This window comes from Festucalex cinctus, chromosome 4, assembly GCF_051991245.1.
Source record: "Festucalex cinctus isolate MCC-2025b chromosome 4, RoL_Fcin_1.0, whole genome shotgun sequence".
Lineage (NCBI taxonomy): Eukaryota > Metazoa > Chordata > Actinopteri > Syngnathiformes > Syngnathidae > Festucalex > Festucalex cinctus.
This window is the reverse complement of record NC_135414.1, coordinates 3,268,523-3,294,239: the sequence shown is the minus strand read 5'-3', so window position 1 is coordinate 3,294,239 and position 25,717 is coordinate 3,268,523. Positions and strand designations below refer to the sequence as shown.

The 25,717-nt window shown below is 41.9% G+C and overlaps 1 protein-coding gene and 1 long non-coding RNA gene across 7 annotated transcripts in view; one reads left to right on the top strand and one right to left on the bottom strand.

Annotated features, from left to right (window-relative positions):
- arnt2 (aryl-hydrocarbon receptor nuclear translocator 2) overlaps positions 1-25,717 on the bottom strand; it is a 485,407-nt gene that overhangs the window by 127,413 nt on the left and 332,277 nt on the right. For all 5 annotated transcript variants that reach the window (XM_077518274.1, XM_077518275.1, XM_077518278.1 and 2 more), the window contains exons 13-14: positions 22,180-22,252; positions 20,997-21,120 (exon numbers count right to left, since the gene is read on the bottom strand). In XM_077518274.1, coding sequence (XP_077374400.1) covers positions 20,997-21,120; positions 22,180-22,252 — 197 coding nt within the window. The remainder of the gene's footprint in view (positions 1-20,996; positions 21,121-22,179; positions 22,253-25,717) is intronic.
- The window catches only part of LOC144017033 (uncharacterized), a 168,441-nt gene that overhangs the window by 140,670 nt on the left and 2,054 nt on the right, over positions 1-25,717 (top strand). The window contains exons 2-3 of one of the 2 annotated variants that reach the window (XR_013283064.1): positions 22,175-22,286; positions 25,397-25,651. This is a non-coding gene — a long non-coding RNA (uncharacterized LOC144017033). Of the gene's footprint in view, positions 1-22,174; positions 22,287-25,340; positions 25,652-25,717 lie in introns of those variants that run through there. The other variant, XR_013283063.1, reaches the window with a different exon arrangement.

The window sequence follows — 25,717 nt, the reverse complement described above, 5'->3', positions numbered from 1 at the left end:
ACAAACAGGTGGAACAAGTTGAAAGTACAGAATTTGAAGGTGAAATTTAAAATATAAAATTACTATGCCTTACCATGCCTAAATATCAATTTTCCGTACCATTGAACTTTTTCCACTCATGTGCTCCTCTACAAAGTTTCACTGGTATAGTATTAGTAGATGGTTAACAAACTATTAACAACTGCTGTAAAGAAGTGAGTTAATCTACAACTTAAATATTAGTTATTACTCTATTTATGTTATTGGGACGTTATTCTAAAGTTGCAACTACTCCACATTTACTAACACGTAATAAATGAGGAATAGTGGCAACTTTATAATAACGTCCCAATAACCTATACAAACTATGAAGTAATACTTATCAAGTCATTAGTAAGTAATTTTCTAATAGCTTGTTAACGATGTATTACTAATTTATAAAATATAGTTATGAATAATTACTATACAGTTAACAAGTCATTTAGAGCTCAATAACTAACAGTTTAAAAATAACATTTTTACTATTTATAGACATCATTTTAAAACCTTAACAAACAGTTAACAAACATTTAATAACTCATTAATTAACAGTTTACTAATGGTCTATTAACTAGTTATAACGGGTAGTTATTATAAAGTGTTACCGACTTCCTGTTAGGTTTAGCATATGGTTCAAAAAGAGTTTTTTGTACCTTGAGGGCTGTTACATATGTCTTCAAATTTTGGTAACTCTAGGTGAAACGTACAGCCGGGAATGCTTCATTAAGTAAGAATTTTGAAACTCAAAATTTGATGCCCCGCCTCTGGCGGACTTCCTGTTGGGTTTAGCATATGGCACCAACAGACTTTTTTGTAGATCATAGTCTGTTACATATGTGTACCAATTTTCGTAGCTCAAGGTTAAACGTACAACCGGCAATGCTACGTTTAGTAAGAGTTTTGAAACTCTAAATTTGATGCCCCACCGCCGTCATATAGTATGTCAAAAACTTTAGATTTTTTACCATGGTGTTGTCCCAGGTCTTGAGATGGTACATCCCAAGTTTGAAGTCAATCGGATTAACCGTGTAGGAGAAGCGGGCAAAAGTATGACCCCTGTAAATGTGCAAAAATGGGCCAAAATTGGACATTTAAATACTCATATCTCACTTCCTGTCTATTTTAGGGTACACATATCAAAGAGGTTTTTGTTCATCTGGATATGCTACAGGTGCCACACAATTTTCATAGCCGTAGGACAATCGTAGCGGGACAGGGATCCGTTTAAGCTATGTAGGTGGCGCTACAGAGCCATTTTTCTGTTATCATGTATGCCGACTTTAAAATAGCAAATTTTTCGCCAGGCCCAATCTGCGTGTAAAGTTTGGTGAGTTTTCGTTCACGTTTAGTGTCTCAAAAATGTGATTGTTTGCGGAAAAGAATAATAACAAAGAAAAAGAATAACTAGAGCTGCGAGCAGCTATAAAGGGCCCTCGCAACCCGGGCCACGTTGGAGTATTTGCACGTCGGGGTACTGGCAAGTTGGAGTACTGTTTCATAGGAAACCATCTAAATAGTAAATGTTTTTGCCATGCTTTGTGTTTGTAAAGTTTCATGGAAAGGCCAAAAATGATGCAAAATTAACAAAATAAAATCAAAATGGATTGGCACATAGCTATAGAATACTTTTTGTAGATATTCGGTTGATAGGTATGCCTCCCAATATTCACACATTGAGCTGAATCATATAATCGGAAATACTTCATAAAAATGTCTAGAGGGCGCTATTAAGCCATTTATTACAAATTTCACAACAAATATATAAAATATTCATTATCGTGAGAGGTCTGATCTGTGTGCAAAGTTTTGTGAATTTTTGCCCATGTTTAGACTCTCAAAAAAAAGCATTTTTCTTCGCAAACAATGCATCGCTACAGCAAAGGCGTGCGACAAAAGAAAACATTTCAAACTTTTCATCTTAAACAACTTAAGATGAAACACGCCAAAGAATGAAGACCATCTGATAAGTTTTGTATAAAATATGACCCCTATTAAAAGGCCCCAAAAAATGGCTACAAATACCAAAGTAAATCAAAATGGCAGACTTCCTGTTTGGTTCAGCATATGGCTTTAGAAACCTTTTTGTAAGTCTTAGGCTGATAGGTATCCCAATTTTTACAAATCTAGCTGAATCATATAATACAATACATGCAAAAGCTTCATAGAAATGTCTAGAGGGCGCTATTGAACGATTTATTGCAAATTGAACAAGAAAGTTTTTGCACAGGTTTAGACCAAAAAAAAAGCAGCATTTTTCTTTGCAAACAATGCATCGCTAGAGCAAAGGCGTGACAAACAATTTCAATAACTTTTCATCTTAAATATCTTCAGATGAAACACGCCAAAGAATGAAGACAATCTGATAAGTTTTGTAGAAAATATGAGGCCTATAAAAGGCCCCAAAAAATGGCTACAAATAGCAAAGTAAATCAAAATGGCAGACTTCCTGTTTAGTTTAGCATATGGCTTTAGAAACTTTTTTGTCAGTCTTAGGCTGATAGGTATCCCAATTTTTACAAATCTAGCTGAATCATACATTTCCAAAAGCTTCATAAAAATGTCTATAGGGCGCTATTGAGCCATTTATTGCAAATTGCACAAGAAATCTCTAAAATATTCATATTTATGACAAGTCTGATGTGTGTGTAAAGTTTCATGAGTTTTCGCTCGTTTAGACAAAAAAAAAAAGCAGCATTTTACTTGGCAAATAATGCATCGCTATGGCAACGGCTTGCGACAAAATAAAAAAACTTTAGATAACTTTGCATCTTAAACATCTTAAGATGAAACACACCAAGTTGGAAGACAGTCGGATAAATTTCGTAGGAGTTCGTTAAAATGTGACCCCTAAAAAAGGCCACAAAAAATGGCTACAAATCCCGACGTAAATCAAAATGCCGGACTTCCTGTTTGGTTTAGCATATGGTTCTAAGAGACTTTTTTGTACATCGTGGGCTCTTATGTATGCCTCCAAATTATCATAGCGCTAGGTGAAACGTACAACCGGGAATGCTTCGTTAAAGAGGAGTTTTTTTAGCTCAAAATGTGATGCCCGGCCCCTGCGGGACTTCCTGTTGGGTTTAGCACAAAGCAGCAAGAGACTTTTTTGTACATCGTGGGCTGTTACATATGTCTACAAATTTTCGTAGCTCTAGCTGCTTCGTACAACTGAGAATTCTTCATTAAGAAGAATTTTTTTCCTTTGCAAACAAGTGCATGCCACGACAACAGCGTGCGGCGAAATAAAAAACTTTCAATAACTTTTCATCTTCAACATCTTAAGATGAATCACACCAAGTTTGAAGATGATCGGATAAACTCTGTAGGAGGAGTTCGTTAAAATAGGACCCCTATGAAATGGCCAAAAAAATGGCAACACGTTCCAAAGTAAATCAAAATGGCGGACTTCCTGTGAGGTTTAGCATATGGTTCAAAAAGAGTTTTTTGTACCTTGAGGCCTGTTACATATGTCTTCAAATTTTGGTAACTCTAGGTGAAACGTACAGCCGGGAATGCTTCATTAAGTAAGAATTTTGAAACTCAAAATTTGATGCCCCGCCTCTGGCGGACTTCCTGTTGGGTTTAGCATATGGCGCCAACAGACTTTTTTGTAGATCATAGTCTGTTACATATGTGTACCAATTTTCGTAGCTCAAGGTTAAACGTACAACCGGCAATGCTACGTTTAGTAAGAGTTTTGAAACTCTAAATTTGATGCCCCACCGCCGTCATATAGTATGTCAAAAACTTTAGATTTTTTACCATGGTGTTGTCCCAGGTCTTGAGATGGTACATCCCAAGTTTGAAGTCAATCGGATTAACCGTGTAGGAGAAGCGGGCAAAAGTATGACCCCTGTAAATGTGCAAAAATTGGCCAAAATTGGACATTTAAATACTCATATCTCACTTCCTGTCTATTTTAGGGTACACATATCAAAGAGGTTTTTGTTCATCTGGATATGCTACAGGTGCCACACAATTTTCATAGCCGTAGGACAATCGTAGCGGGACAGGGATCCGTTTAAGCTATGTAGGTGGCGCTACAGAGCCATTTTTCTGTTATCATGTATGGCGACTTTAAAATATCAAATTTTTCGCCAGGCCCGATCTGCGTGTAAAGTTTGGTGAGTTTTCGTTCACGTTTAGTGTCTCAAAAATGTGATTGTTTGCGGAAAAGAATAATAACAAAAAATAAAAAGAAGAAGAATAATAAGAATTCCTTCAGGAACAATAGGGACCTCGCAGCGGTCGCTGCTCGGGCCCTAATAAGAATTCCTTGAAAAACAATAGGGCCTCGCAGCGGCACCGCCGCCGGTGCCGCCGCTGCTCGGGCCCTAATAATAATAATAAGAATTCCTACAAAAACAATAGGGCCTCGCAGCGGCACCGTCGCCGCCGCTGCTCGGGCCCTAATAATAATAATAATAATAATAATAATAATAATATTTTTTAGCAGTCGCTGCTCGGGCCCTAATAATATTTTTTACAAAAACAATAGGGACCTCGCAGCGGTCGCTGCTCGGGCCCTAATAATAATAATAATAATAATTTTTACAAAAACAATAGGGACCTCGCAGCGGTCGTTGCTCGGGCCCTAAAAACAATGTGTAGTGACATTGAATCAGAATTATCGCGGAGAAAGGACCACCGGCGTTAAAAGCAGCAGTTGGGGGGTCAGTTGTCTATTGGCAGCGGAGCAAGCTCAACGTGTGATATTATTACTTCAAACACTGACTGACAGCTGACAGCCTGCAAGACTCACTCCCTTTCGGGGCGTCTGCAGGCGTGGCTCAAACTCGCCAACGAGAAGGGAGGGGGAGGTACTCAACCACGCCTCCACGAGCCACACAGCTCGACTTCACAAGGACTATGGCGCCACCTTGTGGAAATGCGTACACGGTACAGATAAGCAGCTAACGTCTTAGCGCTCTGTTAATCCGCTCGCCAAGAGCTGAAACTTTGAGTCGGCGGCTACAGAAAGCTCAATCACGACTCAAACTTCCCCCACAAACTAGGTGTAGGAGGACACGGGGAAAATGACTCGGACGTCGTTTACGTTGCTCGCGGTTAGCTACTCCGAAGCACGTAACTCGAGTCTGGTCAAAGCGATGCACATCGGCTGTCACCTGACTTCCCACAATTTCCGGAAACACAACACACAAAGACAAACAACTTCAAATTCAGCCAGCTGAATTTTAAAAGTTGCACAACTCGAGTTCTATCATGTACGTTTTCAAATACAAGCCACTATTTTCTCAAACGGTGACCGGCTCTTTCTTTTCTTCAAAATCTTCTTCAAAATAGGGAAAGAATGCGAACGTATAAGGAAACAGGAAAAAGAGAAATTTAACTTGCCAGTTCTGTGATATGTTTCAAATGTAAGTTGCACACAGCGGTATGCCGAATCCATCAATCAATCCCGTTATTCTCGTTTACTTATAGCAAGCCACTCCGGTGGTAACACACGAAAGATGGCGGCTAACAGACGCTTGATTCAACGCTGAAGGGTAAAGTCAGTACAGTTCTATGTAAGCAGAAACGTTTTCCTTTTTACACAGAGCCAAATGATTAGGTACACTACGTGAAGTGTTTTACTTTTCAAGTCCAAAGTCTTGTTTTTCGAGTGGATCTTCTTATGTTATATAGCCTCACACGGCCGGACCATTATGTATCGATAATTGGGTCGTCTTTTAGACGAATTAATAATCTGGACGTTACGGAGGTAAATTGTATTTACCTCGATAACCTCTAGGGGTACCACGTTGGCTTTGCTTTGAGTTAACAGGAGCAAACAACGACCAAAATCCTTTCTTCATCAGTCATTTATAATCTAAAGTCGCCACACTCGATATTCAGTGGTTCGTTGTACTAACAAAAGAATAATAATCCACTCGGAAACACAGATGACTTGGGCAGAATAGAGTTAATAAAACATGCATTTATTCACGATTGCTACACTACAGAATCAAAACACTGCCTAACTAACTATCCTACCGTCAGGAGAAAAGAAATCAAATAAAGCTAATCAAAATAGGGAAAGAATGCGAACGTATAAGGAAACAGGAAAAAGATAAATTTAACTTGCCAGGTCTGTGATATGTTTCAAATGTAAGTTGCACACAGCGGTATGCCGAATTGGAGGAAATCAAATGTGCACTTACGAGTTGGATACTGTGTAGAACGAGCAGAAACGGGAGGTCTTTGGAAAAGAGGGAAAAATAGTCAATGTTCGTTCAAAAAGGCAAGAAAAATCAAAAAGGGGCTATTCCACAGGGGAGCAAGGGAGCCGCTCGGGGGCTGACGTAGTTGCGCGGCCCGTCCCTTGATTGGTCGGCGAGATGTTTCCCCGGCGAGTTTGGTTCTGCCGGACAGCTGTCCGACTCCAGGTGTTGGAGCTCGGATCGCGGCGTGCCTGCGTATGGGGAAGACCCGCAGTTGGAGGTGCGCTTGCACAGCGGCGGGGCGCCACCGAATAGCAGGTGAGATGCGGTGCGGCTTAGGTGCACAACCTTGAGTCCGGCGGTACGTTGCAAGTGTCCCCCGGGGCCGCGGAGCTCGCTGCTGGCGGACAGTCACCGATGGTAAAAAAAAAAAAAGGAAAACAAAGAAAAGGAGTAAAAGAGTCTTTGGGGTCAGCGTTGCAGTTTGCACCTGCTTTGGCGTGGCGTGGAGCGAGTGTCTGCTCTCGTGGCAACGGTTGCTGCCAGGGAAAAAAGGGGCCACGTGTTTGGCAAGTTTCTTGGAACAAAGAGTTCGAGCAGGCTGGGAAACTTGCAGGTAGAGAGCGATCGGAAGATGATGTTGGAGGAGCGAAGTTGGAAGAGGATTTGGAAGAGCGGGAGCAAGGGGGTCCCCTCGTCTTTTTAAAGTCTATGGGCGGGGTTCAGTAGGGGATGGCACACCCTTTCTGTTCGCTCACGCAGACTTAAAAAAAAACAAATTATTAAAGGGATTAATAATTTGCCATTAAATTTGGTCAGTCTGGCAAATCAGTTTTCCCACACAACCCGTTTAACACACATCGTAATTAATGCATCATAAACCAACTTGTGAGGTAATTTCTACTTGAGCCTAATCTGACTGAACTGAAAGATATTGATTACCTTTCATTCCTTATAGAGTACAAATGAAATAGGACGTTCATACACACAAAGATACAACATGAATCATACGTAGTTCAGTTATCTGTCAAGAATTATCATGGTATAAATGTGTAAAAATGCGGTTGCTTGTATGAATTGTCACTAAGGATAGTTCCAAGTTTCACCACTTGACGGTGCTGTTGCTCCATCTAGACGTTCCAGGAGTGCCCCCCTGGAAGGGCGAGACGCCAGAATATCCTTTGTGATTGATAAGAGGTCATGAACATTCCTTTGATCAGTCGTTTGTGTATTCAAAATCATTGGAGCCATTTGCTCGGGCTCCGGGATGGCGGGCTTGAATAAACTCCTTCGGCAGACGCATAAATTCTTTTGTCGCCTGGTCAGCGGCTTCAAAAGAGCTTTGTTGGTGGTTGGGTGACCACCTGCAGAGCTAACCAAGCTTAGATCCTGTCTGGGCAGTGGAATATTTATGCAACTGCAGAGAATTTGCTTTAGAAGAAGCAAACTTAAAAAAAAAAATAGAGGGTGGACTGGGCCATAGGCCATAGTTGTTACATGTATAACAAAAATACATGGTCACATAATGCTGTACGAGACAACTTCTCTCCTGAAATGAACAGTACAACTTTTATGTCAAACATTCCATGACACAATTCCTTTTGAGATATTTTAGCTAGTTAATGTAAAAGCTGGATTCTGTGAGTGCTTGAGAACGTACGATGTTTCTTCAGGGGGCAGCAAAGAAGTTTGCAAAAGGTTTACTTGTCGCCGGAAAATTTGGAACATGTTCAAAATGTTATGGCGCGAGGAAAAACTGCCCGCGGACATCTTTGCAACCTTTATCGAAAATCAACATGCACTACGTTCAAGCTCCTTAGGAACTTAAAGTGTACTTGTGGTGGTCAGAAGGAGAAATGCACTGTATATGTTTTTATCAAGAAAAACTGCATCCAAACAAGTTTTTTGTTACACTGGTTGTATTAATGCAAGACTGTAATAGTTCCCGTAAATTTTTTGTCAAGACGCCATGACAGCTACTGCTCGCAGTCATATTTGTCAGCGAGGAGCGAAGCCTTGATGTCTCCACGTTTCAATTGAAATCTATTTATTTGGTAGGGACAGTGCATGTTAAGGAACATCACATGGGAACATGCATGTAAACACACCACACCGGATTATAGCCACAGGCTATGGCAATGACCCCAATTAAAAACAGCATTTTTTGATGAATCCGAGTCATTCTCACACTCTCCAGATTCAATAATCATAGAAGGGCCATCAATCCGTGACTGGCGATGCCCGTTTGCTGACAAACGAGATGAGACAGGGAAAGGCGCAGTTGCGTATCAACAGTATTAGGGATGTAACGATATCCAAATGTCACAATACAATATCATCACGATATAAACCTCACAATACAATAATTATCAAGATGTTGTGGTAGTCATAATATGCCAATAGTTAACTTTTGGAAGGGCTTAAAATTAGTGTTTTTCCGATACCGTTTTTTGGCCCCCGATACCATACCAATACCTAATGTTTTTTTTTTCCCTCAACATGAAAAAGCTGTCCTGTCATTGGTTCAGAGCATTCAAGGGCCAATAGGATATTGTAGATCAGCATGCAGTGAACATGTCACATATCAGTGAATGTCGTGCACAAGCAGGTCACAAGATGCTGCATTCAAAATCCTTTATTAGTGTTGGAATTAATGGTATCGGCATGTTACTTGTGAGGACTCACTGATATCGATACCATTGTTTTAATGCAGTATAGAGTGATATATATATATATATATATATATATATATATATATATATATATATATATATATATATATATATATATATATATTAGAGCTGTCAAACGATTAAATTTTTTAATCAGATTAATCACATCTTAGAATTTTGATTAATCATGATTAATCAATGACTTAAAAAAGCTTTTTTTCCACAACATATTTTGCCTGCTAAATTTGAAGCCCACCTGTTATGTGTTAATTTTTTCGACATTTAATGTTTTGAAGACATCTTCAAAAATTTATATCCACTGCACACGCTAGTCCTGCTTTTTCTAATCAATTAATTACTTACATAATTTAAAGTGGGAACAAATGACCTACGGCATATGTAAACATTTATTAAATGCTTTACTTTAATGCATGTAGTTATGTTTTATTGCTCAAACTCGAACAGTTAGATTTAACGTAACCATCTGCTGTTTGCTAAAAAGGATCATCTTCGTTCAAAATTAATAGTGTGATTTATCTGTGGTAATACAATGATTAATGCGATAATTTTTTGTGATTAATTAATTAGTTCACGCTTTAACTTTGACAGCACTAATATATATAAATATATATATATATATATATATATATATATATATATATATGTATACACGTGTATAAGGGATTACACCACAGTATTTTAAGCCCTTCCAAAAGTTAACTATAGGCAAATAATGATTAAATCTTACCTTTGTCACCATGGCGATGTAATTTTTTTATGAAATATTCGGTGTTTTGTTGGTTATTCTTGTAACGCGGAAGGAAAACGCCCGGTTCAATAAAACCCCGCCTCTCCCCGTGTGATTACCACACCCCCTGCAAGCCGACTGCAGTCTGCTGTTGTAGCTCTGCGTTTGAGCACTCCTCTAGTACGCCACGCAACTTGACGCAAGCCAATTCTTCAGTAAACATTTGAAACAAAACGTCCCCTTGTAGCAAGAAATCGTGGCGGAGGAAGGGAAGAGAGGGACGAAGAGAGAGGAAAGAAGGAGGAAAAATAAATAAACCTGGGCTGCTTTTAAACCAGGGATTTGCTGCTTACACAGTGAGCACACTAACAGTTAGGTTCAACAGTGCAAAAGTTTTATTCGTAGTTTCAGCAAGAACCTTTGTGGGATTTTAATACATCCAATTGCATTTTACTTTGGCATTGTAAATGTGAAGGATAATTGATTGCTTTGAATTCATTTGTACAGAATGTTGACTGATAAAGGCTACTTTCGTCACTATCCCAAGGAGGTCTCAGAGAAAGTGGGCGGTACGGGGGTGTGTCCGCACCGTATGACCTCAAAGAGTGCAAACAACTAGTTTTCTCAGATTGGGAGGGGTGAATAGAGGAATTAGCATTTTAACACGGCTAAAAGCTCCAAAAAGTAGATTTTTCATGGTGCTGTCACTTTAAATCCACTAAGGTTGAACCTGAGTTGAATTTAGTGGATATAAATACTCATTGTTCTTATCTTGATTGATTGATTGATTTGATTGATTGATTGATTGATTGATTGATTGATTGATTGATTGATTGAACATTTAAACAATTAGCAGAAAAATACTAATTCAAAAGAAAAGGAGAACCTTATACAATCATTAATTAATCACAGTTTACATGTTCAAAAGGGAGTAGGAAGAAGTTAAAAACTTATCTAGTCCTACCCCTTATACGTTGTATATTTAGACTTATTTCATTATTAATACAATACTAGGTTAATATTTTTTAAAATAAAAAATGTATAAACCTGGTCATGTATACTAGTGCACTTAGACATGCATACATTTGCCAGCAACATATGTACATGAAATTCCTAGACATATACCATAATACATTTATAAATCATACTCATGTGCACATATACAATTTTCAAGCTCATGTCTGACATAAGTAATTTTTTAAAACACTTTTTTTAAACAACTTTTTCAATTCAACAAGTGTCACATCTTTTCAGGTCAATCCCCAAATTATTCCACAAATTAACACCTTTTACAGAAACACACCTTTGCTTAATATTTGTTCTTGTTTTGGGTTTTTTGTACACACTTGTACCCCTGATATCATAAGGACTGTGTCTAATTTCAAACAACGTCTGAGGACTGTGGCAGAGTAGATTGTTATATACTTTATACGTTATTTGTGCTAATTTAAACTAAACCAAGTCGTAAAATTTTGTTGTACAGTGTTCCCTCGTTTTCCGCTGGGGTTAGGTTCCAAAAAATACCCGCAATAAATGAAATCAGCGAAGTAGTTAGCTTTATGTTTTACAACTCTTATAAATGTTTTAAGGCTCAAAAATCCCCGACCGCACAATTTATACACTTTTCTCATAGAGGCATTTACATGTTCTCCCATTTCTCTCTTGTTCAAACATTGACAATGTTCAAACCTTCATAAATTTTATAAAATGGGTATATTACTGTAAAAAAATATGCAAAATTGCACTTAAAAAAATCCGCGATACAGCGAGACCGCGAAAAGTGAACCGCGTTATAGCGAGGGAAGACTGTATTTAATTTCATAAATAGTGGATGTGTTGATTCTGTATATTTTGATCGGTTAATAATTCTTATGGCTCTCTTTTGCCATTTGAAAACAAAATTAGTATTTGTTTTATATGCATTTCCCCAGATTTCCACACAATAGATCAGATATGGTAATAATAATGAACTGTATAATGTATATAATGATTTCATGTTCAGGACATCCTTAATTTTATATGATTTTTGACATTTTCCTTTTAACATTTTCTATATGTGGCTTCCAACATAATTTATCATCAAGAACTACTCCAATGAATTTGTTTTCATACACCCTTTCTATTTCAATTGAATTCACCATAATTTTGACTTGATGAGTGATTTGTCTAGTGCCAAAAACTATAAACTTGGTTTTATTTAAATTTAATGATAATTTGTTCATGTCAAACCAATTATTTTATTGTATTTAATTCAAACTCCACAGTACTCAGGTGGTCCGTTTTTCTCTAAATCCATACTTTTCACTTAAGCGCTTATGTTTCTCAGTAAAATTGTCCAGTCTGTATGAAAATAATTTTTCTAGAATTTTTGAGAACTGTGGCAACAGTGATATTGGTTTATAATTAGTGAATGTATGTTTTTCTCCACTTTTATAAAATAGGAATATCTTTTGCTATTTTCATATTTGATGGAAATATACCAGTTTTGAATGACAAATTGCATAGATATCTGAAAGGTCACACAATATACTCTATAATACTTTTTATTCGCGTCATATCAAAGTTAAAACAATCAGGAGACTTTTTATTTTTTAATGTTTTTAATGTTTTAATGTTTTTAATGTTTTTACAACATTTAATACTTCTGTATCATTAACAACATTAAGCAGCATAGTGGATGAATTGTTTACAATGTACTTGTTGTGGGAATGCTGAAAGCTCAATATGTTATTGAGATTCTTTCATCTTACTTATTATAGCATCGTCTCCGGTTCGAGTCCAGGCTCGGACCTTCCTGGGTGGAGTTTGCATGTTCTCCCCGTGCCCGCGTGGGTCTTCTCCGGGTACTCCGGTCTCCTCCCACATTCCAAAGACATGCATGGCAGGTTAATTGGGCGCTCCGAATTGTCCCTAGGTGTGCGTGTGAGTGTGGATGGTTGTTCGTCTCTGTGTGCCCTGCGATTGGTTGGCAACCAGTCCAGGGTGTCCCCCGCCTACTGCCCAGAGCCAGCTGAGATAGGCGCCAGCACCCCCCGCGACCCTTGTGAGGAATAAGCGGTCAAGAAAATGGATGGATGGATATTATAGCATTTTATTCTCCTCACTTTTTTGCAGTCAAACTACTCCCACCTAATACTTCCGATTTACACTGTTCAAATTTCAACTTGCTGAGAAAATTCACGCCTTTCAGGGTATATATCGTCTGTCCACATTATTTACAGTACTCGCACAATTTAATGTTAAAGATCAACTTTTCCCCATTCATTTTTAATGGGACTGACACTGATTTTTTTTTTCTAAGTCCCACTTTCCACGCCCACTTCCATACATCCAACTAACCATCATTACCGGTTCTCTGATACTGCTCAGTGGCGCAGTTGGGAGAGTGCATTGTACAGTAACCAGGAGGTCGCACGTTCAATCACACCTCCGACTGTACACTGTAAATGTATCCTTCGCAGTTACGCTAAGTGATATACCAGCTGACTATCATATCAGGAAATGCGTTATACTGAGATTATAAAACGCATGGGTCCTCAATCAGCGTTGATGCCGCTCAGCATCAGACAATACTTTGAAAGACAAATAGACCAACTCCCTCTGATTTTCAACCAAGTTAAGTAGCTCACGTGGTAAATATGCATGAGTGGGTCATTATATAAACACCAAGTCCCCAGTTTGAATCCCGGTGGGGAAATGTTATTTTTTTCTCTCCCCAACTTTCATTTCAGAAATGCACATTGTTCAATTGTTTTACATTAAAAAATAATAAACTAACCATAAGTGCATCCATCAATTCTGTAAGTAAAAAAACAAAACGTGGTTACAGATCGAGCCCTCCATGAATCACCTGATTAATACTGATCTAGAGTAACACTTGACATGCCCGTGGTTGATCGGCTAGAACTCTGCATTACGAACCATGATATCACCGGTATGATCCCAGTCAGGTACCTTCATTTTTTATATTTTTTTTAACAGCCATTTTCTCTTGTCAAAATTTGTAAAGTGCAAGTATCGAGCGATCGCGACAAGAAGTGTCTGGATATGTTGTTCCGAGGCCGTACTTCATTCGGTGGAAAAACACGTGTTTGCTGAAGCAAGCGTCCACAGGATCTCATTGAAAAGAGATACAATGCTGCCATCTGCTAGTCAGAGTGAGTGGGTGTTTTATTTATTTTTTTATTTTTTTTAAAAATTATTTTATGCAGTGTTTTAAGTGTGCCGGAACGCTCCGGTACGGCGCTCCGGCACTTCTAAAAATCTCCCTTGAGCGTTCAGGTATTTCTCAATGTGCAAAGAGCGTACTGTCACAGTCTGTCAGCGTTCCGGTACGCTTGACAATGCAAATTTTGATCCCAAAATGCTGTTCCGCCGAGCGCCGTTCGTCCACGGACTTATGGAAGTCCGTTGATTCTGTTTCAACTAAAGCATGGTGTCAATACGCTATCGGTGACCCACCACTGCATGCGCAGAAGATCGGCCATCTTGGATCGCCAACTACGGCAACTACAGAAGTCCAAACACGTTCACACACACGCAAAACAGACATTGCGAAAGGCACAGGACGTGTTTTTATTTTTTAAATTAAATAAAAGCAGTTTTGTACCCAACCATGTCTTGTACGAAAGGTAGATTTTGACACATACTGTGTTGGAGCCATATTAGTGTTTTTTGTTTTTGCTTCTCTTCATGTGATTTGGGAGTTTGACCGCATGGTGGCGCATGTGCCCCCAGGATTAAATGAAGCTCATGCTTATTTAAAACACACACCGCAGATTTACTGTAAAGTACAACAATGCAGACTCACTATAATGTAATGAGTTCAGAAGTAAAATGTTCATCTTATAGGATTAAACCCGCATTTTTTAGTTAAAACTAAAATCTCATGACAACAACCATTTGCTCTTGTTACACTTGTAAAACTCTTAGCTCAGTGGTAAAGCATTTTCCTTTTATTACCCTAGCCACCCAATGCGTCGGTTCAAATCTAATTTGGCGCAATCTTTTTTTTTTTTTTTTTTTTTTTTTTTAATTTCAGAAGTCATAATACAAGAAGTTAACATCCATTTCATTAAATGTCAGTTGACATGAACTTTTTTCCCCCGATTATAATCCATATTTTCACTGAGATGATTACATGCATGTGGCTCCATACAGCAATACCTTTTGGCATCAGATGACACTTTGAAGTGAGTGTCAACATCTTGCTTATGTGATTGGACGAGGAGTTGTGTTTTGTGCCAAGTAGACTGACATGGCATACTTTTTTGTGCTGATTTTAGCTGGTTTGCTGATAATCTATTTTTTTTTCAACACCAGCACCCCAAGACTTGAAAGAGGAATATAGGCATTGCTTCTAAATAGTTGAATGAAAAAACTTTACTGTACTTGTAATTTATGGTAGGTGACTACTGCTGACTACTAACTGATGGGTGGATGGGCTTGCATTTGTCATTTAACTAGTTACTACTTAATAATTACTAGTAATACTACTACTTTTTCTACTACTACTAGTACTAATTAATAATTAATTACTTTGTAATTTTCAGATAATTCATCTTTCAATTTCCTTAATTAGCATTCAGCTATTAGCATTCAGCTTAGCAATCAGCTATTAGCATTCAGCTTTCAGCATTCCCACGCAATTTCTCCAGAAATTGCACTTAGTCTAGTCTATTTCATGTTCGTTTCTTGGCTCTGGCATTTCGTTTGCCAAGTTACTGCCCACGTTAAACAAATACTCATTAAAATTATTGGCTATGTCAGAAACTTAATCAATTATAATATATTTATCGTTTATAAAATCGTATCGTTTTTAATTACATGATCTAGCATTTTCCATATTTCTTGTGTATTGCTTTTATTCTGCTCTAATAATGCATGGGAATGATCTTTTGTACTTGTTCGTATATTTCATAGTTTATTTTTATAGGTCTTATACTTGTCACGTTTCAGTTTGGTTGGGGTTGGGTTTTTGTTATATTTTGGTGAGTGTTGGTTGTCTGGTGTTCTTGTGTGTTTTTCCCCAGTCTCGTTATCATTAACCTTGTCCACCTGCTTGTGTTTTCCCTTCCCCGTGTGTGTTGCTGATTGGTTCCCCCTGCCTGCTGTGTCTCCCAGGTGTGTCCTGTTAGTGTCATTAGTGTTGGTATAAGGGAGTGGTGTTTGTCTCACGCGGGTGTGGGAGCATTGTTTGAATGTTTGCATGTTAGCTTGCTTGAATGTAGTATCCCAGTGTTGTCTGTCTACCAAGTCTACCAAGTCTGCCAAGTCTACCAAGTCTGCCAAGTCTGCCAATTCTGCTACGCAACGCCAAGTCTGCCACGCCACACCACGCCAAGTCTGTCAAGTCTGCCACGCCACGCCAAGTCTGTCAGGTCTGCCACGCCACGCCAAGTCTGTCAAGTCTGCCACGCCACGTCTGTCAAGTCTGCCACGCCACGTCTGTCAAGTCTGCCACGCCACGGCAAGTCTGTCAAGTCTGCCACGCCACGCCAAGTCTGTCAAGTCTGCCACGCCACGCCAAGTCTGTCAAGTCTGCCACGCTACGCCAAGTCTGCCTAGTCATCAAGTCCACGCCAAGTCTGCCAAGTCATCCAGTCCACGCCAAGTCTGCCAAGTCATCCAGTCCACGCCAAGTCTGCCAAGTCATCCAGTCCACGCCAAGTCTGCCAAGTCATCCAGTCCACGCTAAGTCTCCGCATCTGTCCACACTAAGTCAGTCCAGGTTCATCATGTCAGTCTCCCCCCGTTCATGATGCCAGTTCTGCCCTCTTTCGTCATGCCAGTTCTGCCCCATTTCGTCACGCCAGGTCTATCCCCATTTCATCCTGTCAATAAAGTCATTCTGGTTGCTGTCATTCCACTTCTCCCTGCCTGGTTATTCCGCCTCTGGGTCCATCCACCACACCCCCATCGTGACAGAATGCTCCCACCAACCGGACCCAGCGGAAGCGCCAAGTCCCTGTCCCGGCTCCCCGCCGGCCTCAGGAGCCCATCCTGGCTCCCCGCCGGCCTCAGGAGCCCGTCTCGGCTCCCCGCCAGCCTCAGGAGCCCGTCCCGGCTCCCCGCCGGCCTCAGGACCCCGTTTTGGCGCCCCGCCGGCGTCAGATCCCAGTTTTGGCGCCCCGCCGGCCTCAGGACCTCGTCCCGGCGCCCCGCCGGCCTCTGGACCCCGTCCCGGCGCCCCGCCGGCCTTAGGTCCCCGTCCAGGCGCCCCGCCGGCCTCAGGTCCCCGTCCAGGCGCCCCGCCGGCCTCAGGTCCCCGTCCCAGCGCCCCGCCGGCCTCAGGTCCCCGTCCCGGCGCCCCACCGACTTCAGGCCCTGGTCCCGGTGCCTCGGCCACCCCCGGACGCAACGCCTGTGCCTTGGCCGCCCCCGGACGCTGCCACCGCAGCCCCTGGCCGCAACGCCTGTGCCGCTGCCGCCGCAGCCCCTGGCCGCAACGTCTTTGCCGCTGCCGCCGCAGCCCCTGGCCGCAACGCCTGTGCCGCTGCCGCCGCAGCCCCTAGCTGCAACGCCTGTGCCGCTGCCACCGCAGCCCCTGGCCGCAACGCCTGTGCCAATGCCGCCCCTGGACGATTCGCCTGTGCCGCTGCCGCCCCTGGCCGTTTCGCCTGTGCTGCTTAACCCTTGGCCTCTCTGTCCCTGGCCGACGCAGCCCATGGCCTCTCTGTCCCTGGCCGACGCAGCCCGTGGCCTCTCTGCTCCGGGGCGACGCAGCCCCTGGCGTCTCAGGTCTCCTTGTTGCGGCCAATTGGCATCTCAGGTCCCCTCGTCACGGCAGAGTTGCCGCCTTCTCCAGCTTCCTCGTCTCTACCCCAGGTCAAGTCCCCAGCTTCCTCGTCTCTGCCCCAGGTCAAGTCCCCAGCTTCCTCGTCTCTGCCCCAGGTCAAGTCCCCAGCTTCCTTGTCTCTGCTCCGGTCAAAGTCTCCGGGCCTGGGGTCTGCCCCGGCCAGCACAGTCACGGCGGCGGATCTGGGACCCAGCGCCAGGCGGCGCAAAAGGCGGGCCCGCCGCGGGGACTGGCCCTTGGCGGAGCAACCCCAGTTTCAGCCCTCTGAGCCAATGATTATGCCTCCTCCTGGGCCTCCCCCGGATGCGGAGTTTATGGCTTTGTGTGAGGCTGTTTTTCGCCCCCTTGTGTCCTCCTATTCCTACCCTGGTTGAGGGCTATTTTTCTCCCGTTCCCGTCCCCGCCCTCCCCGTTTTGGCTGTTTTTGTTTTAGGGACGCCTGGGAGCCGTCCCTTGGTGGGGGGGTACTGTCACGTTTCAGTTTGGTTGGGGTTGGGTTTTTGTTATATTTTGGTGAGTGTTGGTTGTCTGGTGTTCTTGTGTGTTTTTCCCCAGTCTCGTTATCATTAGCCTTGTCCACCTGCTTGTGTTTTCCCTTCCCCGTGTGTGTTGCTGATTGGTTCCCCCTGCTTGCTGTGTCTCCCAGGTGTGTCCTGTTAGTGTCATTAGTGTTGGTATAAGGGAGTGGTGTTTGTCTCACGCGGGTGTGGGAGCATTGTTTGAATGTTTGCATGTTAGCTTGCTTGAATGTAGTATCCCAGTGTTGTCTGTCTACCAAGTCTACCAAGTCTACCAAGTCTGCCAAGTCTGCCAATTCTGCTACGCAACGCCAAGTCTGCCACGCCACACCACGCCAAGTCTGTCAAGTCTGCCACGCCACGCCAAGTCTGTCAGGTCTGCCACGCCACGCCAAGTCTGTCAGGTCTGCCACGCCACGCCAAGTCTGTCAGGTCTGCCACGCCACGCCAAGTCTGTCAAGTCTGCCACGCCACGCCAAGTCTGTCAAGTCTGCCACGCCACGCCAAGTCTGTCAAGTCTGCCACGCCACGCCAAGTCTGTCAAGTCTGCCACGCTACGCCAAGTCTGCCTAGTCATCTAGTCCACGCCAAGTCTGCCAAGTCATCCAGTCCATGCCAAGTCTGCCAAGTCATCCAGTCCACGCCAAGTCTGCCAAGTCATCCAGTCCACGCCAAGTCTGCCAAGTCATCCAGTCCACGCCAAGTCTGCCAAGTCATCCAGTCCACGCTAAGTCTGCCAAGTCATGCAGTCCACGCTAAGTCTCCACATCTGTCCACACTAAGTCAGTCCAGGTTCATCATGTCAGTTCTCCCCCCGTTCATCATGCCAGTTCTGCCCTCTTTCGTCATGCCAGTTCTGCCCCATTTCGTCACGCCAGGTCTATCTCCATTTCATCCTGTCAATAAAGTCATTCTGGTTGCTGTCATTCCACTTCTCCCTGCCTGGTTATTCCGCCTCTGGGTCCATCCACCACACCCCCATCGTGACAATACTTTGTTTGAGGTACACTTAAAAACTAAGCTTGTGTGTTCAGTTGGAATGGAAGCTAACTATCTGGCTCGTTAATGTGATTTGAAACACCTCTGTTCCAATCTTTGTCAGAGTGTATGTTTGCTAGTAAAATAAATGAACATTGATCTACTAAACTCGTAAAAAACAATCACTGCAAATACGCAAATTCTGTGAGGGCTGCCTGGAGTCCTTACGGGTGATTGCTGCTTACCCATCACCGTCTTTTATCTTCATCAGTAGGTATCCGACAAAACGCTACATTTGGTTTAAGCCACGGTTGTCAAACTAATGTTAGCTCAGGGGCTGCATGGAGGAAATATACAGTCAAACCTCGGTTTTCGAACGCTTCTGTTCTCGACCAAATATGTTTTCGAACAGAAAATTCGAGAATTTTAGGTCTCAGAACTCGTCCAAAAAAATCGGCTCTCGACCAAACTGAAAAAAGCCGAGCATACCACGCGACTCACTCGGGAGAAAAAGCCGAGCGTACCACGCGACTCACTCGGGAGAAAATGCCGAGCGTACCATGCGATTCACTCGGGAGAAAAAGCCGAGCGTACCTGAAAGCGACTCACTCGGGAGAAAAAGCCGAGCGTACCACGCGACTCACTCGGGTGTCGAGCTAACTCAAATGCCCAGGATGCTTCCTCCTAAGCACATTCATGTTCAAAGTTCATTTGGAGCAGACCTGTTCATTGTTATTCACGCAAATCTGCCTTTTTTTTTTTTTTTCTTCCGTGGATTAGCCCCTAATCATGGGCCCAAAAAAGCAAGTGCATTATTATTTTTTTTCATCATTTTAGATAGGATATCTTCTATTAAAATAAAACAGTGTCTATTTCTACCATTTTCTGTTTATGGTAAACAGCATACAGTGCATTTTATGGTGTAAAATAGTAAAAAAAAACAACAACTTGGAAAACTGTTTTTCTTTTACTTGGAACGGATTAAAATTATTTACATTAATTATAATGGGAAAAATTGTTTCGGATTTCGAACAATTCGCTTTTGGAACAGCCTTCTGGAACGGATTATGTTCAAAAACCAAGGTTTGACTGTATTACCAAGTGGGCCGCATCGGTAAAATAACAGTATATAACTTAAAAACTATTGTCGTCAATTATACGCAGATTTTCGCTATTTGTGTGCCAGCCCTAAATTATGGAGCTCAACTGTAATCATACTGTTCCAAAAATAATACAAATGCAAATGGAACGGAGTCCTGGACGTGTTAAAGCTACTTGTTTTTGATATATATTGTTCCCAGAATGCATTGCATGGCGCAGTTAATGACCTTATCGGACGCTAATCCTTGTCATATCTATTTGTGTTACCAGTAATTGAATTTGTGTCGTATTTAACAGGTTTGTCGGTCTATGATTAAAAATACTAATAATAATTAAACAAACCGTAACTTTAAGTTGTGTGTAAAATAATGACATCCAGTACAATTCCCCCAAACAAGGACTGCTTGTGAAGTTACAAATTTTATATATTTTGATTGTGGCCAACTGATCAATTAATAATTAGTCCGACATTAAAAATTTTTAACTTTACAAAATCATCTCGCAGGCCGGATTAAACCCCTTTGTGGGCCTGATCCGGTTTGACACTCCTGGTTTAAGCCCTTGTCTGTTTGCACAACCGACTGCGCAGGAATATATGACCATTTTAGAACATAATCTATACAGGACGACACAATTTCAATGGTGTCAATATAGGCAAGTCATTCTCTTACTGGCCAGCGTCCCGGAGGGGGTGTTCCTATCATAACTGTAACGTCACGTGCCAAAGGTCTATACGGCGTGCAAATCTAGGTGGCCTCTGGGGTTGCCAAATAATGGTCTTTTCCGACGAATTATAGCTTGTTTATGGTATATTACGCGCATGTTGGGATTTCATTGATAAACAACTCTCTAGTTACAGTTCTTAGTAAACAATAAATAATAGGATTATATATATATATATATATATATATATATATATATATATATATATATATATATATATATATATATATAAAAACAACATCTCATATGGGGGTATAACTGTGTGTGAGTAAGACCTACAGCCGGAGATGCTAGTGTACATCTCAGCAAAGCGTGGGTCTCTCTCCTGGGAGAAAAGGGCTTCTGGTTTGTCAATGTTCTTCCCTGCCTCATGCACGCCACTGCTCACACTGGCCACAGGAACCTGGCAGTTGGGATGACAAGAGTGTTTCAAATTTAAACTCATTCGCTCCCAAAAACGTAAAAAAAAAATATATTATTTTTTTTAATGCTAGAGCATACAGAAGGCTTTGATGTAGCATCTCAACTGCAAAGAACGGTTGAAGGAATTGTAGTTATTACACAAATGGCCAGCAGGTGGCAGCAGATCAACGGAGATCAACCAGGGCCATGTTGGAAAAAAAGCTAAATTACTCACAATTCTAAATACCGTAACTTCCAGACTATAAGCCGCGACTTTTGTCACACGCTTTCAACCCTGCGGCTTATACAATGATGCGGCTAATTTATGCATTTTTTCTAACGGCCACCAGGGGCGCTCGAGTAGAAAAGGTAAGCGTGAGACAGATGGAATATATGTGTCGAGGAAGACGTAAGTTTAATGTAACTTGGAGCTTTGTGCATGAATAAAATTAGCATGAACAGACCCTCATCATGGAAAATACAAGAAGTCTCAGTTTCAGTGACTTTTACCGGTATGTTATTTTTAACCAGCCCTGTTAGTTACTACCGCATTGCTGCTGTGTTACTGCCGCGTCACAGGCACTGTTTGGAAAGAAAAGCTAAGGTATATTATTAAACCTTTGAAAACTCTTTCTGCTTACCATCTTTCTTTGTAAATATCTCATTTTTCAATGTGGGCACATGCGGCTTATAGTCAGGTGCGGCTGATGTATGTACAAAATGCTTTTTCCGTTAGAAATGTAATGGGTGTGGCTAATAATTAGGTGCGCTCTATCGTCCGGAAATTATGGTAGATGTGTGAATAATGATTAAACTTAACTATATTCTGGTGCTAATTGCTGCAAAACGGAAACAGAAATTTTCGGATGAAAGAAAATACTTTAATCTTTCTTTTGGTAGGTTCCATGTTTTATAGTAATAGAACACAAATAAACACAGATAACACAGATAAACACCGATAAAAGAAAAGTGTTCGAGCGCCTTACAGTGGCACAAGCGCAACATTACACATGAGGACATATAAACAATCAACTGAGGACATAATCTCTCAACAGTTTACCTGGGAAAGATCGTAAGCAGTCAGACCGTCTCTCTGGTGAACTTCCAGCTCTGCTTGTTGCTGCTGAAGCTGCCTGCAAAGAAACATAAAACATGAGCAAAGTGGTGGTAAGCTACACAGATGTTACATTTTTCTTAGATTTTTATACAGCTTTGTGTTTGACTTTACAGGGTGATTCAAAAAGAATGACCTATTGCATGATCAAATGACACATAATAAAAGTATTCTACTAACAGTCAAGTTTTATTTTACATGTTACAAGTGCTCAATATGGCTGAACAACATTAATGCAGTATGAGCATTCTTCCCAAACACGTTGAAGCACATCGGGATCAATTGAATTGATCGCTGTTATTTGATGTTTTAAATTTTTCAGGTCAGTTGGTAATGGCGGAACAAAGACTTTATCTTTTACAAACCCCCAGAGGAAAAAAAAAATCACAAACTGTGAGGTCAGGAGATCTCGGAGGCCAAGCACAAAGAGCATATTTTTGCTGTCACTGCCAGATGCAGTGTCACAGTGACAATTCCCTCCTTCTGATTCATACATTTACTTATAGGTCCCCTCATATGAAATGTTCACTTTTTGGGGTTTTTTTGGTCATAAAAATGCCTTATGAGACTGACAAAGTCCCCAAGTTGTAAGATAAACGATCCATGTTTCCCTTTTCTATGGTTTGTATCAAAGTAGGTCAAATAGCACTCTCAAATGGGCTGTTTTAGTAGGTCGGTTTTACACGTCACTAACCCCACCTTTTTCGGTTTTATACGTCACTAGTTCAGCGCAAACTCCACCCTCACAATTTTCAACCCCTCCCCCCGCCGGAGCAAACAGCATCAGCCACAGGAGGACAGCATGGCAGCAAAACAACCCCATAGGAACTGCTCTGAACCAGATTGTACAGAGGACAACAAAAACATTTTTTCTTCTGCCACAGAAAGGCTTGTGGTTGGACTGTATTTATATATTAAATATGCCCAAGCAACTCCCAAAATGTGTTTGTTAGTTCCCGCAAGTGGGGTGGCCGATTTCGCAGTCCTGTATGTCTGATCCAGAGGGTCGTGGAGAGCCGGCACTGACGCCGTTGGAAAGCCGAGGTCGAGCCGGTTCCGGGGATGTGTTCATTTTCTCCGCAGGACTTAAGCCTAATTTATGCCTCCACGTTTGCTCTCGCGTTGATGATCGCCGTAGATCACATGATCTGCGGCGTTCATGAATTTTAAGTGCCGCGTCGCTCGTGGCCGGCTGCGGTGCACACGTCGCCAATCCTTGAACGCCGTAGATGGCGGGGCGTAGCTCGCTTCTGATTGGTCCGTTCGATGGCGTTCTTTTTTTTCTCTCTCTCCCCGCCCCCCGCCCAGATAGTTTCCATGAAAGCAACTGGTGGCGCAAATCGACTTCCTGGTCGGAGACCACGGCTGTGCACGTGGATATGTGCCTGGGACGAGAGGCGGAAAACAACAATAACTTAAAAAAAAAAAAAAACTCTGTTCGCTAAGCGCATGGCTGTTGTGTTTTGGTGAGTTTACGGCAGACACCGGTGCAAATTGGCAATAATTAATTGCCACGGTGATGAACTTACTCTCCCCCCGGCTTTGTTTCGTGTTTCTGAATTAAATTGAACTTCCTGAATCCGTCATAAAATGCAAAGGAATCGCCACTCTGTGGTGTCCCAGCCATAGCGACAGCGGGACTTGGTGTGAAACTCCAGCAGACACAGATGTGTATTGCGCGCAAGTCGGAAGGCAAACACACGAGCGGAGCTACGCCATAAAGCCTAATAACACCTCCGCGCGAGCCTCTCGCAGAAGCATACTGAGGCCTTTATGGTTCGACCGGTACAGGGGTGTCAATCCCAGTAGCTGTACCGGGAAAATGTGCATCATGAGGAGGGTTAGCAGCCCTGACAGTTTGTGGCAGACATTTAACTGACGACTGCTTCAGGAATTTGAGACAATACAAACGTGGATTAGCAGAACATTTTTCACTTACCCCGGGATCGGTTCCAACTATTGAAAGTAAAGCATGCAAAACCATTGCCAATATAACGTGAAGACTGTTTTTAAACAGGAGCACACTTGGCCACGCCCAACTCATTCTGTCGTAAAAAACACACGGAAGTCTGGCGAGCCTTGGCCATGCCCACCAAAATCCTCTCGTTTGATGCTAGTAGACCTGACTAGTGGAGACTGCAACTCTACAACAAGGTACAATTTCGTGAACATTTCTTTTGATACAGTATTAGGGCGCCCAGAGGATGTTTGCTGTCATTGCTGCATAGCTCATTTCAGGTGATCTTTAAGAAATATTTGATCATGAAATCGGGTCATTCTTTTTGAATCACCCTGAATATTTATGTTTGATGTTTCAACTGGTTATTAGTGAATTTGTAATAAAACCCACATTTCAAGAACCGACAAAGTGTTATCTAAACTAATACACTGTCATCTCTCATTGTATATGAATACAGTCCTTTTTGGCTGCATTTATCAAACACTGGTGAATAATATGTTAAACACTGTGGAGATGCCAATATCTTCTGATCATTGTTCTAAGTCACAAAGATTACATTACACAAAATCATTTGACAAAACCACTGCTGCACTTATAAAAATCACCACGTCACGAGGGTCATTCAGATACTTTGGCCTTCACATTCACGAGAGGCACGAAGTTTGAAAGTGACAATGTCAAATGTTGTGAGAGACTGCCTGAGAGATCAGTCCAAAAATGTTTACACTGAGGGAATACGAAAGCTTGTGCACAGATGGGAAAAGTGTGTGACAGTGCTGGGAGACTATGTTGAAAAATAAAAAAAATGTTTCAATTTGTATTAAGAGTCCTTTTACGCAAAACTTTACCATATTTATTGAATGACCCATGCAAATGTGACATTTTTGCATATTATTGAACTCACTATTGGGTTTCTAAATTAAATAAATTATTAGTTTATCACAAAATGGCGCTAAATATTACACACTGTCAGTTTAAAGGTAGAAAACTGTGACTTGGGGTCTTGTTCATGTGATAGGAGGATCAGTGCAGTGTCTGCAGTGATGCGGACTCTGTATCTACTGTGTTGAAGAAGGAGATGAGCTAAGAGGCAAAGCTCTCGATTTACTGGTTGATCTACATTCCTACCCTCACAGAAAGAGCAAGATCATAGATAGAAGCGGTTAAAATGATTTTCCTCCACGTTTCCCGGGTTCTCCCTAGAGATATGGTGAAAAGCTCGGTCATCTGGAAGGGACTCAGAGTCAAGCTGTGGTTCCTTCCCATCGAAAGCAAGCAGATAAGGTCGCTTGGGCATCTGCTTAGAGGATGCCTTCCTGCCTTCCCTGGTGCGGTGTTCTGGGCACGTCCCATTGGGAGGAGGCCCTGAGGACAACCCAGAAAACACTGGAGAGAATATGCCTCCTTGCTAACCTGGGAAAGCCCCTGGAATAGCTCGATGCAAGTGGCTCGGAAGCGGTAAGTCTGGGCTTCTATGCTAAAGCTGCTCCCAACCCCGGATAAGCAAAAGAAAATGGATGATAG